This window comes from Gopherus evgoodei, chromosome 1 (genome assembly GCF_007399415.2).
Source record: "Gopherus evgoodei ecotype Sinaloan lineage chromosome 1, rGopEvg1_v1.p, whole genome shotgun sequence".
NCBI classification, from domain to species: Eukaryota; Metazoa; Chordata; order Testudines; family Testudinidae; genus Gopherus; species Gopherus evgoodei.
The window spans coordinates 295,304,527-295,321,807 of NC_044322.1; the positions used below are offsets into that span (position 1 = coordinate 295,304,527).

Consider the following 17,281-nt stretch of genomic DNA (forward strand, 5'->3'; position numbering starts at 1 on the left):
CAACCTAAATTATATCAAAATGTAATCTTATTGCTGACTGGAAGAGCTGTTTAGAACAGAAACATTTTGTTTTATGTACAAAAAGCCCTTCTATGAAAAGAACAAAACTTTTTATCTGAAGCAAAGCTGTGTGCTGTATGAAATGTAAGCTTTCTTTACCAATCTTCGATTTGTACAATAGGTGAAACTTACTGTTTCACTTTCACATCAGGGATGGTACTTGGCCCTGCCGTGAAGACAGGGGACTGGACTCGATGACCTTTCAAGGTCCCTTCCAGTTCTGTGAGATAGGTATATTTCCATATAAATTTGTCATTTTAAAGGGTAGAATATTGAACTGTGGGTTCTTCTTCGAGTGATTGCTCATATCCATTCCAGTTAGGTGTGTGCGCCGCGCGTGCACATTCGTCGGAAAACTTTTACCCTAGCAACTCAGTGGGCCGGCAGGTGGCCCCCTAGAGTGGCGCCACCGTGGCGCTTGATATATACTCCTGCCGGCCCACCCGCTCCTCAGTTCCTTCTTACCGCCCGTGTCGGTCGTTGGAACAGTGGAGCGCGGCTTAGCTGACCTCCACTTCCCTAGCTACTCGTATTTCTCGTATATAGTTATGCAGTTATAACCCTTTTATATATATATATTGTATAGTTATACGTGTTTTCTTTGCTAACATGGTTAGTTTAGTTAGCGGGGTTCAGGAAGCAGCCCCTTCCATGATCCCGGTGCCGGAGCCCATGCATGGCTCACCGGGTTTTAAAATGGGCCCGGCCTGCCAGAAGCCGCGGCCGAAGGGAGATCTACACGACTCCTGTTTGAAGTGCCTCAGGGAATCACACTTGACAGCTAAGTGCCCCATTCGCAAGGCTTTTAAGCCGAGAACAAAAAGGTGCGGGACTTTCACTTACCCCTCCACCTTGGGCGCCGAGCGATGTTCAAGCGGTGGGCAGAAGCGCCTCCTCGGCACTGGACCCCGCCGGTACTACCAAGGCCTTTCGGCACCGATGTCGACTCGGCACCGCTCCCTTCTTCCGAGGTCGGGAAAGCCTACGATTCCTGCTGGTGCCTGACGGCTCCCCGGCACGCGCCGTGGTTGAGCCCCCTGCTCCTGCTGCTTCCGTGCCACCTGCATCGCAGCCAGAGAGCTCGTCTAAGTCGGATCGCCCGGCACCGACACCTGCTGCGGCACCAACGACGTCGGCACCGTCGATCCCGGTCCCACAAGGGCCGTAGAATCCGGTGCCTGATGGCTCCCCGGCACGCGCCGTGGTTGAGCTACTGCTCCTGCTGCTTCCGTGCCAACGGCACCGCAGCCAGAGAGCTCGTCTAAGTCGGATCGCCCGGCACCGACGACGTCGGCACCGTCGATCCCGGTCCCACAAGGGCCGTAGAATCCGGTGCCTGACGGCTCCCCGGCACGAGCCGTGGTTGAGCGACTGCTCCTGCTGCTTCCGTGCCAACGGCACCGCAGCCAGAGGGCTAGTCTAAGTCGGATTGCCCGGCACCGACGCCTCTGAGGCACCGACGACGTCGGCACCGTCGATTCCAGTCCCACAAGGGCTATTGAATCCGGTGCCCGACGGCTCCCCGGCACGCGCCGTGGTTGAGCTTATTGCTCCTGCTGCTTCCGTGCTGACGGCACCGCAGCCAGACAGCTTATCTAACTCGGATCGCCCGGCACCGACGCCTACCGAAGCTCTGACGACCTCGGTACCGTTGATCCTGGTCCCACGAGGGCCGTCGAATCCGGTGCCTGACAGCTCCCCAGTATGCACCGTGGTTGAGCCTGCTGTTCCCTCCACGCCGGAGACGTTACCAACGGCAAGGGCTCTCAGTGCCATGACAGAGTCGATGCTGCCTGACCCCGACACCGCCGGTGCGGGTAATACAGTCTCTTCAGGTGACCGTCCTCTGTCAGCACAGCAGAGCGGCACCGTTCATGATCACGGTCCCGCAGACACTCCAAGTCCTGTCGGCACGCCGGACACCACTGGCAGTCCCGGTGCTGTTTTCCTCATCGGTACTGGTCGCACTCGCTGCACCGGTCGGTATCCCGTTCGCCGACCCGCTATCGGCACCGTTCCGACTCCCGGCACCGCGGCAGGTGCCTTGATTCCTGTAGCCTCTCCCCGAGCCTCGAGATCTCGGTCGACCTCCCGGCACCGTTCTGGTTGCGGGTCTGGATCTCGTCCCAGGTACCGATACGCCTCCCGGTGCCGGTCCCCGGTGCCGAGTTCGGCAAGGTCCGAATGAGTCAGAGACTCTGCCTGTGCCTTCTTTTAGTACCTCCATGGCCGTCCGGACACGCATCCGTGTCATCCCATATGCGCAGATTTTATGCTCAGGTCCACGATTCTGATATGATGGCCAGCGGGCGCCAGCCCCGAAGCCGAAAGCGGCTTGGCGAATGAACCTGCTTGGCCGCCAGGTGTACTCTGCAGAGGCCCTGCAGCTCTGGGTAGCAAAGCAACAAGCCTTGCTTAGCTGCGATAATTATAGCACCTGGGTGAAGGAGTTTCTCCCTCAAAACTCCCACCAGGAGTTCGCTGCCGTCTTGGAGGACGGGGGAAAGAAGGTTCCCAGAGCGTCCCTCCAGGCCTCGTTGGACGCAGCAGACTCTGCGGCCAGGACTCTGGCCTTGGGTGTCGCCATGAGGTGCATTTCATGGCTTCAGGTTTCATACCTCCGGCCGGAGCTGGAGTATGCCAGTCAGGATTTACCCTTTGCTGGTAAAGGCCTCTTCGCGGCAGAGACAGCCCCAGGCTGCGAAGCCTGATGGACAATAGGGTCCTAATGCGCTCTCTCAGCATGCATACGCCAGCGACCAAACGCAGGCCTTTCTGGCCCCAGCCGCCATACTCTGTACCTAGCCAGAGGCAGAACTCTGGCAAACGGCAAGGCCAAGGTGGTCGCAGACGAACGTCAGGACCCCTAAAGAGCCAAAGTCAAGGTCCCTCGCAATTACCACTGGGACCGAAGACGAACCTTCCAAGGTTCGCCTGAGGGCGGTGTACCAGTCACAGGCCGGGATCCCGCTTTCTCCTGGCGTGGCCCCAGTTACTTTCAGATCGCTGGGTCCTGCGCACGATGGAGCATGGGTACCACCTTTAATTTGCTCCAGCCCTGTCCCCCTTCAGCGGACGAAAGGGGCAAGGGGTTTTACTCCCATTATGCCCTAGTCCCCCACTCGAACGCAGGTCCCAGACCTTCCTGGTCCTGCACGGACTCAACCGGTTTAGGATAAGGTTGAAGTTCTGCATGGTATCCCTGGGAACCATTATTCCATCCTTGCCTCCTGGGGGCTACTATGCCGCCCTGGATATGAAGGACGCGTACTTTCGCAATGCCATCTTCCCTCCGCACAGGAGATGCCTCCGCTTTATAGCCAACTGTCAATACTCCTGGTTTACGGCCATAGTCGCCACCTACCGTCGCTGATGTCGGATATGCGTTTTTCCGTATCTGGACGATTCGCTTATCCGAGGAGACTCTGAGACACAAACCACTCAGCGCGTGGGCATCGTCACGGTCTTATTCACAGATCAAGGCCTGATGATTACTATAGAGCAATCCACTCTGGTTCCCACGCAGAGATTGGGCTTCCTAGGGGCTATCCTGGTCTCCTACCTAGCCGGAGCCTGCTTATCACAACTGCGGTTTTAGGCGATGGCAACAATCATCTGAGGTCTGAAGGCTTTCCCAACGACCTCGGCTCGTTCTTGTCTCAGTCTCCTGGGTCCATGGTTGCCCGCAAGTTTGTAACCAAACACGCCAAGCTCCGCCTCCGTCCTCTCCAAGTCCGGCCCACCTCGGCGTACCGCCCGGACAGGGAGCCAATGGTCATGGTAGTCACCGTTCCCTCGAACACCTTAGGCTCCCTAGAGTGGTGGCTAACTCCCTCCTTGGTGTGGACAGGGATGCGGTTTCATCTGCCCCAGCCCTCACTGCCCCTGACGACGGACGCATCTTCTCTCTGCTCGAGTGCTCATGGCCACCTCCGAGCTTAAGGCCTTTGGTCTTCTAGGGAGCTGGCATTCCTCATCAATGCCCCAAAAATGAGAGTAGTCCGCCTGGCGTGCCAGGGGTTCCAGTGGCAGCTGCGAGGCCGTTGTATCTCGGTGTTTACAGCCAACACAACGGCCATGTGCTTCATAAGTATCCAGGGAGGGACATAGTCCTCCCCCCCTTTTTTGTCAGGAGGCCATCCATTTCCGGGTCTTTTGCATGGCACACTCGATGGAGCTGGCGACGTCCTTTCTCCCAGGCGTTCGGAACGTCTTAACTCTTTGACTCAGCAGGTCTTTCCTGTCTTACGAGTGATCACTCTGCCCCATGTGAGGCGTCCTGCTTTCCGGAAGTGAAGATGTTTCCTCACACAGACCTGTTCGCTCACCGCGAGAGCAGGAAATGCCAGGTGTTCTGCTCCTCCCAGGGTCTCTCCTCGGAATCGATCTTGGACGCGTTCCTGATGCCGTGGAAAGGCCAACTGCATTATGCCTTCCCACTGTTCCCACTGGTTCATTAGGTCCTGCTCAAACTCCGCAGGGGCAGAGCGCGCATCATCATGATCACTACAGAGTGGTCCAGGCAGCACTGATATACCACGTTGCTCGGCCTGTTGGTAACAGACCCAATTACCCTTCCACCCCACCCAGACCTCATCATTCAGGGCAACGACAGGCTTCGTCACTCGGACCTGCAGCCTCTTCGCCTCACGGTGGCTGCTGCGTACCTGAGTCGGGGGTGACAGGCAGCCTTCCACCTGCTCAACGTACCGGGCCAGGTAGAAGCGTTTCTTCTACAGCTGCAATACGCTCGATCTTGCTCCTGCTGAGGTCTCGATCCCCCTCTATTTGGCCTGCCTCTGGCCTTCAGTGGCAGGACCTGGCGGTATCATCGCTGAGCATACGCTCAGCAGCCATCTCTACCTTCCAGCAGGCTAAGGTGGACGTTCCGTGTACTCACGCTCTATGGGTTCGAGGCCCCTCAAGGGCTTGGAGCGCTTGCACCCTCGGGTGCGCCGCCCAGCCCCAACCTGGGACCTCAACCTAGTCTTGGCCAGACGGGTCTCCGAGCTCAGAGCTCTTACGGTGGTTCCGCCGTACATTAAGTTTCACAAAGACAAGGTGCAGTTATGACCGCACCCGGCTTTCCTCCCTAAGGTGGTTTCGGCCTTTCATGTTACCCACAGCTCAACGCAATGGGCACAACCATTGCACTCCTTGGACATCTGTGGAGTGCTCGCATTATATTGTGCTGACAGAACCATTTCCTAAGGTGCCCCAGCTCTGTCCCGGTAGCGGGCCACAGAGAGGGCTTGCTTGTTTTCCTCTCAGAGGATCTCATCTTGGGTGATGGCGGACATCCCCACTTGTTATGATTTGGCTCATATTTCCCCAAGCCAAATCACCGTGCATTCTACCAGGGCTCAGGCTTCATCTGCCGCCTTGCTGGCTCTTGTTTCTACCCACGAGATCTGTCGCGAAGCTCCATTGGTCCTCGGTCCATACCTTTGCTTCGCAGTATGCCCTGGTTCAACAGTCAAGAGAGGCTGTAGCCTCTGGCTCAGCAGTTTTCATTGTGCCACATTTCACTCCGACCCCACCGCCTTTGTAAGGCTTGGGATTCACCTAACTGGAATGGATATGAGCAATCACTCGAAGAAGAAAAGATGGTTACTCACCTTTGTAACTGTTGTTCTTCGAGATGTGTTGCTCATATCCATTCCACACCCGCCCTCCTTCCCCACTGTCGGAGTAGCCGGCAAGAAGGAACTGAGGAGCGGGTGGGCCGGCAGGAGTATATATCAAGCGCCATGGTGGCGCCACTCTAGGGGGCGACCTGCCGGCCCACTGAGTTGCTAGGGTAAAAGTTTTCCGACGAATGTGCACGCGCGGCGCACACACCTAACTGGAATGGATATGAGCAACACATCTCGAAGAACAACAGTTACAAAGGTGAGTAACCGTCTTTTTTTCGTTATTGGTATTCAAGTTGTATAATCTGCTCTTTGGACAGTTGTTGGTCTACCATGAAAAAGCAGTAACTTTTCCATAAAGATTACAGGTATGTTACTGTTTTAAAGCCATATTTTGCTGCCTTGCCAAAATCTATTATGTCAGCTAAGTTTGAAAAATGTTAAAACAAGTCTTGAGCTTTTTACAAAATCTACCAAATTTAGGTCTTTCAAACGGGGGTTTCTGACAGAGGTCACCACACAAAATAGACATTTTCAAAGTTGCAAAAGCTTTCTAACACTCTGTATTTATTAAGGGGGGACGGGAGGGGTGGTGGTGGTGGTGGGGGAGGGATATGAAACTTAGTTTACCAAACTCTCCTAAGCAAGATTTTTATCTAAGATAGCAAAATTTAGTTGCATGAAGTATTAAGTCTTGCATCTGCAAAGAGAGGAAAATGCTAAAGATAACCAGGTTCCTGTGAATTCATCAAAGTACAACAGAAATCCTAATTTTTCATTTATAAAATCTGAGGTGAGCACCCTACCTTCTCCCATGCAGAGAGAGCTCAAAATACAACAGGATTCTAGGGAGGATTGTTACTGAGGAAAGGGCTCACAAGTGAGGCTGCTTGACAGGCTGTGTTAATGACTGAGGCCATGTCTACATCTAAAATTTTGCAGCGCTGGTTGTTACAGCTGTATTAGTACAGCTGTATAGGGCCAGCGCTGCAGAGTGGCCACACTTACAGCAACCAGCGCTGCAAGTGGTGTTAGATGTGGCCACACTGCAGCGCTGTTGGGCGGCTTCAAGGGGGGTTCGGGGAACGCGAGAGCAAACCGGGAAAGGAGACCAGCTTCGCCGCGGTTTGCTCTCGCGTTCCCCGAACCCCCCTGCAAACCGCAGGGAAGGAGACCTGCTTGTTCAGTTAACGCGAGAGCAAACCGCGGCGAAGCTGGTCTCCTTTCCCGGTTTGCTCTCTCGTTCCCCGAACCCCCGAGCAAGCAGGTCTCCTTCCCTGCGGTTTGCAGGGTGGTTCGGGGAACGCGAGAGCAAACCGCGGCGAAGCTGGTCTCCTTTCCCGGTTTGCTCTCTCGTTCCCCGAACCCCCGAGCAAGCAGGTCTCCTTCCCTGCGGTTTGCAGGGTGGTTCGGGGAACGCGAGAGCAAACCGCGGCGAAGCTGGTCTCCTTTCCCGGTTTGCTCTCGCGTTCCCTGAACCACCCTGCAAACCGCAGGGAAGGAGACCTGCTTGCTCGGGGGTTCGGGGAACGAGAGAGCAAACCGGGAAAGGAGACCAGCTTCGCCGCGGTTTGCTCTCGCGTTCCCCGAACCACCCTGCAAACCGTAGGGAAGGAGACCTGCTTGTTCGGGGAACGCGATAGCAAACCGGGGAAGGAGACCAGCTTCGCCGCGGTTTGCTCTCGCGTTCCCGGAACCACCCAGCAAACCTCAGGGAAGGAGACCTGCTTGCTTGGGGTTCGGGGAACGCGAGAGCAAGCTGGGGAAGGAGACCAGTTTGATTACCAGAGGCTTCCTCAGGTATGCTGGGATACCTGTTTATTCCACGGGAGGTCAAGAAAAGCGCTGGTAAGTGTCTATACTTGATTACCAGCGCTGGATCACCAGCGCTGGATCCTCTACACCCGAGACAAAACGGGAGTACGGCCAGTGCTGCAAACAGGGAGTTGCAGCGCTGGTGGTGCCCTGCAGATGTGTACACCTCCTAAGTTGCAGCGCTGTAACTCCCTCACCAGCGCTGCAACTTTCTGATGTAGACAAGCCCTGAGACACAGCAGCCAGTGATTGGAGAAGTGGTGTTGATCAGGAGGAGATTGCAGTTATGGGGAAGAGGAGCTGTGGGCCAGAAGGGCAGGAATTGCTGCCATCCCCCAAACAGCTGCAACTCGGATGACTGTTGCTTTCTGGATTTGCAGATGGGATGGGGGGCGAACAGGAGTACTTTGGAGGAAAGAGGGTTTTTCCTAAAATGTATAGAGGGACTGTCATGGATAGACAAATCTGTAGGAAGTTAGAGTCTCCCTAGCTTTTTTGCTCCCTAAACTTATGTCACTACTTTAAACTAAGGAAATTCACTAGGCAGACTTTAAGGTGGAGTTGTGATTGTGACCGCACAAAGCTACCCATAGTCATTGTGCTCTTCCTGACTGTGGGAGTTTAAATGCCTAAATTCTAATACTAGAAAACCAGGAAATTTAGAGATAAGGGCACCCTGTCCGCCAATATCTTTTACAAGAATGTTAGGCACAACATTAAAAAGTTTTCAGTGTGTACTTGTTCTGTTAGTATTAGAACTTCATGGTCCACTTTGCTGATACAAATAAAAGGGGTTACCCCAAGATTCCCTGGAAAAGAGCCCCTTGCAGGAGGTGCGGAGCCTGTTCTTGTTGCCTTCCACAGGAGACCCTGGTACCAGGAATGGGACAGAGCGGCTAGAGCATCAGCACTGAGCTAAATTCCATTGTCACTCTTCAAGTCTTACCATTCCAGCATTTTTTGTGACCACTAAAGATCAAATAATAGAAATGGTTGATAAACACTGATCTACATATGCTATTTAAATCTGTCTGAGAATCTAGTAAATGCAGTTTGGGATGATCACTTAGGTTCAGGTGCAGCTTTGGTGGTAAGATTTTGATATATATGCACAGAAGGCTACAATTACAATACCATGAAATTTCAGAGTTTAAATATCTGAAATCATGAAATTTATGATTTTTAAAATCCCATGACACGGAAATTGACCAAAATGGACTGTGAATTTGGTAGGGCTCTATTAATAAACAGTAGTTTGCAAAAATAGCCTTAATTATTGACCTCTGACAGTGAGATGATCCTTTTTTAAAATAAATCCTTTAACAATGTGATTGTGGGGTAAAATTTTCAAAAGCAGCTAAATCCTACTGGAAGCCCAATGGGACTTAATCACTGGAGTGACTCAGGTGCTTTTGAAAATTTTACCTTTTGGTCTTTATCTTTCTGTTATATACAGGCAACATAATTGTTTTTTTTATTAGTGGACTATGGATATTAAGTTTACATAGGTATGCATGCTTAATCATGAACAGTTTAGGTGAACAAACAGCAACTTAACGATGAGCTTAAAGAGTCTTGTTTATAACAAGCATATATATATTAAACTTATTTTAATGTTTTTTTTCTAAAGACTTGCTCACTTATCTTAGAAAATTAATTATTTATTGGAAAATATTGAATACTCCTTTTAGATTCTGGAAAGGAAAATGCATGTTTCATACTGTTTTATGGCATTTTGTGAAGTATTTGAGTACTGGAGAATTTTGCTGACTAAAAGTGAGCCCATGACTGATTCTGGATATGAAACTTTCTGTGGTTTGATTTGTGGCAACACAGGACTCAGTTCTTCCTCCTTGCTCTGACAGATGACTGCCAGTTGCTAGAGGTCCTTCTTTTGCTTCGCCAGTTTGGATTTCTGCCTCAGTCAGAGCAACATACAGGACAGAGGCTGTCTGATGCATCTGTGCCTATTAATGCTCCATGATCTAGCTGGCAACAGGGTACTCTTGAACTTTGTATCTCCAGCAGGGTACCTCAGATACTGCCACACCTATGAAAGGGGTGCCTATTTCCATCCTTATATGGTGTAGCCATTTTGTTTTTCTCATGGGATGTAGAACAATTTTTTTGGCTAGTTTGTCCAGAAACCTAGTTAATATTTCCTGCAAAGAATTTCATCAAAGACATAATCTCTGGATCCCTGAGGGCTCAAGCTTTCCCCTCTCTCCTGTTGTGTCTGTTTCTGAATGTGGTGACCTTTTCCAGCTTATTCAAGTTGGAGAATTAGATTCTATATATACAAATTGAAATCCTCCTCCTCTGATTTATATGGAGGGATGGGACTGAAAATACATACGGGCAATCAAGTTTTCTGAAGTAGTCTTTAAGATCTTAAAGACTATCATTGTACACCTTATTCATATGCAAACTTGCACTGGTTTGACTAATTAAACACGCATTTTTAAACCAATTTAGGTAAATCTTTGCAAGCTTGCATATAAATAAGATGTACAATGATAGTTTTTAATATCTTAAAAAAAACATTTTAACTAAGGTTTAATAAAGCCGTTTTCCAACAGTTATAGTAGACTTTGTTGGTTTAGTTTGTTTTTCACCTACAGAAAACTTCAACTTTTCATTTGAAAAAAAAAAACAAAAACCCAACACCCTCCAAACGAATCATTTTTAGCCCAAAACTCTAAACATACATAAAAAGAAGAGACTTTATGTGGATCATGTTTAGTTGAAACCCAAGTTTTCTGGCTGAATAAGTTTTTGACTGACAATTTCAAGCAGCTTAATATCAACACACAAACTTGTACTAGTTTAAATAACTTTTAACTGATACATGTTTGTGTGAGGACATTTGTGTTACCGGCTAGTATTTGAATTCAGGATCACTTACCCCTGCAACATTTGGACATTACAGGTTTCCTAAAGTAATGTTTAAAACTGCCACTTTTCTGTATTGCTTTAGCAGATACTCAATCTTCTTTTGCAGGAAAAATCCATGACAGTAGATCTTGACAGGCTTAAAATCTTTCCTTTCATTTTTTTAAAATGTCATTCTTAAGGTTACATGTGTATTCTGTCAATGATTTGTGATTTAATGATTTAAAAGTATATATTTTTAAATTTAGTTCATAGTACATATTAAATAGTTCAGTTCTTTTTTCATCAAGAGCTTATATGTTTTTGCTATATATCCTGATCACAAATGCATCAAACTAGAAAGTAATTTCGCACAGCAAAACAAGTAGTAGGTCTAATTTTAGGCTTACTAGTCTTTAAAATGAGTTTAAACTTGAAGGAACGACTGTCTAAAGACTTTTGTGTGTAATCAGTGTCTCTAGTGACAGCTTTTCTGCTTTTTGCTGCTTTTAAACTTGCATAGTCAAAACAGGGGTAGGAGAAGAAGATGGTTTCTGTTTCATCTTGTGTATCAACAGAAGTGCTCAACCTGTGCAAATTCAGTGAAGGTAGTGGGACTTGCACAGGTGTTATAGGGGCCTAATTTGACCACTAAAAGCTTTTTTACTGGTGACCATGTGAGAGAGAACCAAGCTTGACTCTGAGTGTAGGTTGTTTGCAGAGATGGCAATTTAAATAATAATAATAATAATTAATAATAAAATAAAATTAGCATGTTTAATATAGAAATCATGGAGAGAAAATAACATAGAATCCCTGGTGCTATTTTCACTTTTACCTGTATTGACAGTGTTTACTCAGAAAAGTCTTTCCTGACATTTTATCCCTCTAGGAGACTTATTAGTGCATATAACCTATTTCAATATGGACTCCAGATGATACATGAAGGATCCTGTGAAGTAAACAGAGGTCTTGTGTCCAGAATAGATCCTGAAAAGAAGCTGTCTTCAGTTAAGACTCTAGATTATAAATATATACTTTTGTGTTGTTAGGTATAGATGCAGTGTATAATATCTATAGTTTAGGCTGGTGCTTGGGCAGTATGGAATCTAATCTCAGTATAAACACTGTGTTTATTGGTGAAGATCAGGAACAGTGTTAGACTTGTTTCATCCTATAGCATAGGTGCTCTTTGTATCAGTCCAAAGGTTAACCATACAGTGCTAAAATATTTATATAAAAGGCCTTAATCATCTCAGGTGACAAGCTCTCCTGCTTTATGCTGTCTAATTCTGATGATGTTACTTGGTCAAAACAATACTTGAAAGGAAGGTAGTGGTGTCAAGACTGCTGCTGTGCTTTTTCACTGTGTATTTCACCACTATGAGAGAGTACAAACCATTTGCAGGGGTTCTCGCAACAAATTTTTTGGTGGCTGCAGAGTGTGGCCACCAACTCTTGCTGGTGGCTGCACGGACACTTTATCCTAAAATACTTGATTAACTTTAGGAAAAACAAATAAATAGCACATATATACATCCACATCATTGTAATTTATTCATGTAGGGTTTTTTTTTGCAGACTGAATAATAAAAATATTACTGTGAGAAGTGATAGTTGTATGTTTGTTAATATCACTTTTCTCAGCAAGTCCCAGGAAAAATTAAGCCCTGGATGGGGGACAGGATGGGGTTGGAGGTGGAGGCAGTGGGGTGATGGAGGGTTGATTGAGGGCCAGGAAGGCGGTGGGGTCCAGGAGTGATGGGGAGAGGGGCATGGATGTGGGGCCAAGAGAAAGGAGGCTTGGTGGTGAGCCCCGCAGCTGCGCGGCTGGAGCAGGGTGTTGGTGCCCATGGCCGGGGATCAGTGCCCATGGCCAGAGCTGGGGGCAGGAGCTGCACGGCTGGGGAGGGGGCCAATGCCTGTGCCCGGAGCAGGAGCTGCATGGCCGGGGCAAGGAGTTGAAGCCCAGGGACAGTGCCCACCACCACGAGGCTAAAGCTAGCACCTGCTGCCACATGCCTGGCCATCAGCGCACAGCCGGGGCCAGGGATCAGTGTGGGGATGGGGCCAGTGCCTGCTGCCATGCACCCGGAGATCGGTGCCCACTGTGACATGGCTGGTGCTATGAGTCAGTGGCCAGGACTGGGGATCGGAGCATGCAACTCGGGGTTGGTGCCTGGAGCCAGCAGCTGCCGCTGTGATCGGGGCATGGGGCCAGCACTGTGTGACCAGAGATGGGGATTGGAGCCTGCCGCTGCGTGGCCAGGAGTTGGAGCCTGAACCGAAGCCCCATGGCCGAAATCCAGGGCTCTGTGGCCAGAGCTAGGGTTCAGTGCCTGAAACCCTTCAACCAGAGCTGGGTGTTGGCGCCTGAAGCCCCTTGGCTGGAGCCCTGATCTGCGCAACCAGGATCCTTAAATCCTGCCTCTGGAGCCTGCCTCCCAACCACCGCAGGGCTGAAGCAAGAACCTCATTGCCCTCCCACGCTGGTAGAGAACTCCCTGTAGTCCTGCAGCATTGTACCCCACCTGTCTCCAGGAGCAGTGCAGGGCTGCACATCCAGGAGGAACAGAGAAGGAAGTGGGAGGAACAGAACCTTTGCCTCCCCCCCATCACCACTCAGGAAGCTGCTGTGGCTTGCCGTATTTGAGAAATGCTGATTGATTAGGAAGCTTAAATTGCAGAACCCTCCCGACCCTGCATGCTTGTTCATTAATACTTTGTTTCCCACCTCGCCCAACTCCTCCTTTTGCTTTAAAGCTCTTAGTGTGAACTGGCAGATGTAGCGGAGTGGTGCTGATCAGGAAAGGCTTGGTGTTCTGACTCATTATCACACTGAATTAATTCTTACACTGTTGCTCTATTACTGCATGCCTCTCTGCTGTTTTGTTGCTCTTGGAACTTAATGTAATGTAATCCCATTTGCGATAACATGTATTGTGTTCCCATTTTAAGTATGCTATCATACTGTATTATGCAGTTGAAGAGAAACCAACTTGATATATGTCCAGTTTTCTTTAAAATGAGTTTGATACTACTTTAGTCCCGATGTTTTCTTTAACTTTGGGGGTTTTGCAATCACATTCCCCTATTTAAAAACATGTTCTTTCTCTCACCTGATACTCTATGAAAGATCCAGGCAAAGAGTGAAACTAACTAGCTGACTAAACAGGAGAAACTGAAATGGACTGTACAGAATGTCCTTCCAAATGCACCCAGTAAACAGAGTGAAGAATTTGAAGTTGTTCATTTTTTTTTTTAAACTGATCTTGTTACAATAGTAACAACGTATTCAGACTGAACTGAGTATTACCCTCTCCAGGGCAGCCAAGTGGCACAGGAACCCCCATTGCTAAATAGGGACATGGCCGTGTTCTCCAGGAGGCAAGAGATTCCTTCTGATGCACCCTCACAGAGTTGGGAGCCTTGGGGGGGTGACATGGGGTCATGTTTGCTAACATGGAGGCAAACCTGACACCTTTTTTTAAAATATGGCTAGGGTTTGCCATCTCAGTGAACATTGGGTAGGGTTTTGGTTGGGCTTTCCAAAGCATTGGATTTTATAGGTTTTTTTTTTTTTAATTTAAAAAATATTAGTCAGATGTGCAACAGTCCTGTTTAAATCACACACACTAAACTAGACTAGGAAAGAGCTAAAATTGAAAAGATAAACTATAGCTTATCAGAGGAGCAATTGAGGATATTTTTTCCCTGATAGTGGGCGTGTCACAATGCTCATTTTATCCTTGATCCCAACATTTATGTCTCTTTTAAAATGGTAAGCAGTTGGGGGCAGGGATGGATCATATCTTGTATCTGTACAGCCCCCAGCCCAAGTGGTCCTGATCCTGACTGGAGCTTTGGATACTAATGGAATATAAATGATTATATTCGTTTACCCCCCAAATTATACCCCATCCAAAAAAGATGAGGTGGAGTGAGCTGTTACTTTATAAGTACTCCCTCCTCCTGCAGTGATTACAACTATATATAGTTCAGTGGCGACTTAAGTGGGGAAAATTTGTGATACAGCTTACAGTTCTTTGGAGATGTACTAACACAAATGCTGCTTGTTTAACTCTTCAGTTTCCATTGTTTGTCTTGTTTTCTACACCGGAAAAATATGTTGTGTGATGGGTAGCTGTACTTAATAAACTAAAACACTGAGGCCTCTAAAATAATAATTTTGCATAAACGGTTATGGTTGGCTGCATCATACTAGTGGGTGCAGCACATTTAATGCGCTTTTAGGAATGTTTGTGTTTACATGTACAATTTGAGAGAAACAATTTTTTCTTTTAGATGGATTGTCCTAGAATCCTAACTCTTTCATAGGACATTGTGGTTTTCTGAAACTGATTTAATTACAGATCTTGACATGTTCTGTTGTAATGAGTTTTGTGAACTCTAAATTTCTGAACATCTTTCAGAAGACCTACTTTTGTCTGTCTAAAGAGGGATATTAGCTGCTCACTAACTGTATCCAAGCTAATAATGGCTTCCTATATGCATATTTGTCAGTTTTGTTGCTTCAACATTGTTTTGTTTCTGAACTGTTAAGTCCTTTTGAAGTCTTCCCTTAATATTGATGTGCATGTTGTATTTTAGTGATAAACTAACTCTGTTTTCATTGTGCTTCCTCTTTCCTTTTGCTGCTGTTGCTGACGTCTCTGCACATTTTGCTTCTTCTTGGCCTGGACACTTTTTTTGTTCGCTGTTCTTCGTTCTCCAATTGCATTGCACATGCAGAATCATGGTGAGATCAAAGACTCTCTTGGACCATCAAGTAAGTGACTGACCTCTTCTCTCAGATGTTTGGGCATATTAGTCAAGGTCACCATCTTCTTGTGTGAGCACATGGGTCAGTGGACGTAACACTAGGGTTTCATGTGTGTTACAACCTAATTGAAGAGATGAAATAACAAGGACAACAGTTAGAGAAATACTTTATTCTGCTTGTTGGTCTTGTCCATAGGTGTTTGTTAAATTTAAAAGAACAACCATAATTCATAGGAAGTGTTGTTGTTGTTCTTCAGTCATGGCTAGAAAAATATGAGTCCTTTGAACATTCCACCTGGAGTTGTGAAGATAAATATTTCCATTTTAACACTTTAAAAGAAAGGGTTGTCTTTTCACTCATTTGTACAGTGCCTAACACAGCTGGGCTCTAATTGGAGTTGGGGCCTCCAAGTGCTACTGTAATATAAAAAATAAAAAGGACACAGAAAATAGTGGTTTAACAGGTAGAAGCAGCTTGTTCTATTTACACCTATCTAGTACAGTGATAGGGCAATGTTTGCTTTCAGTACCTTGTCGAATTACTTTTAATAAAAAGCCCTCTCATGTACTGAAGTGTGAATAAAAAGAGGTATCACAGCATGCAAGGGAGACTAGTTTTGGATGCATTTTTACTAAAATACCATTTAATAAAAAGGCAGTGACCTGTGGGAATACTACTATTAGAAACTTTTCAAATCCGTGTGAGGTTTTGTATATTGCTTTTTTCTTCAAAAAGTGAAATGAAGTAAGTTATCTACTGCTGAAAACGATGTACAAATACTGTTATGTTGAGTCACATGCAGATGGGTAGGTCAGTTTGAATTTAGTTTAAGGTGTTAGACAGACTTCCTTTTTTTGGTGGTGTCACCTTTCTGTCCCTCACAGAATTTTCTTCTTAGTTCTTGTAGCATCACCAGCTCACCATTCTGGTCATGGGCTAACTGCTGCCTCAGTTTATTTTCACTCAGTCTGGCTCTCCCAATTTTGTAGCCTGGTTTAGTTGCTGTGGTGATTTGGCCCTCTGGCTAAATCATGAACAAAAAATTTCATTCTTTCCAGGGTATCCAAGTCAAAATAAACACAAACCAAAATCTTCAGCTAGTCTCAAGCTAGGCCCACCCGCCTTCCTAAAGGTCGATCTTCTCAACTGATCTTTTCCTGGGGTTTTTTGAGTCTTGCCTTGCTGTCTACCAACAGCAACTCCCAGGGCTTTCTACCAGGATTCACCCCTGGCATCTGCTTTCTCTCCATCCCACAATGCCTGTTTGTCAGACGACTTTGCTTATTTTGTCCAGGGGTGGGGGAATGCAAGCTAAGCGTGACACAGATGGGTTGTACCCGTTAGAAGAACTGTCCCAGGATGACTGGTCCTTTATGATTCATAGATTCCAAGGGCAGAAAGGGCCATTGTGATCACTTGGTCTGATCTCTTGTGTGACACTTCCCCAAAATACATCCTACAGCACGTCTTTTAGAAAAACATCCGATCTTGATTTAAAAACTGTCAGAGAGAATCTACCATGACTCTTTGGTAAATAAAAGGGCTGAAACTGGCAGTGAAAGTTCCCAGCAAAGCTTCCACATGACAGACTGGAGACCTTGAGGCTGTTGAATTTGTCTCCTTGAAAGGTCCTATTTTGAAAAAATATCTTTTGAGCATGAGGTCAGAAGTTTAGATTTTCAAATCTCATGAAGTTTCATTGAATGTGCATCGTGAAGAGATTTGGCCAGTTGTGTCATATCCTTTAACCTGAAGTTGAAAAGAGATGTTTATGTTGAGGATGGGGGTTCTATTTTCTCTTTTGCTTTCAGTTAGAAAAAGTGTTTCATTTCTAAGACTAACTACCTCAAGGTGTCTGTGGGCCATGTTTTATCATGGCTTTTTGTTGCAAGATGACAGCTCTTCAGTTCCATTGCCTTGAAAGGCCTCCACTCCAGAGACCACTTGTAGAAAAATGGAAGTTGCTAAACCAGAGACTGGAACACTAATTACTTTAGCTCAAATACTTTGGAGAGCCAGTACTCATTTCTTGAATCAGTATACTTTTCCATGCACTAGTCCAGCTTCAGTGAACACCGAGGGAAAATGAGAGGATTTGGAGTTTGCATGTAGTTTATAC

General features: G+C 47.2%; 1 protein-coding gene across 11 annotated transcripts in view; it reads left to right on the forward strand.

Moving 5' to 3' along the window:
• The window catches only part of OSBPL8 (oxysterol binding protein like 8), a 205,240-nt gene that overhangs the window by 76,889 nt on the left and 111,070 nt on the right, over window positions 1-17,281 (forward strand). For 10 of the 11 annotated variants that reach the window (XM_030548682.1, XM_030548675.1, XM_030548673.1 and 7 more), the window contains one exon: window positions 15,132-15,168. The exons of the other annotated variant lie outside the window; for it this stretch is intronic. In XM_030548682.1, the coding sequence (XP_030404542.1) occupies window positions 15,132-15,168 (37 nt within the window). The remainder of the gene's footprint in view (window positions 1-15,131; window positions 15,169-17,281) is intronic. 11 annotated transcript variants of the gene reach the window in all.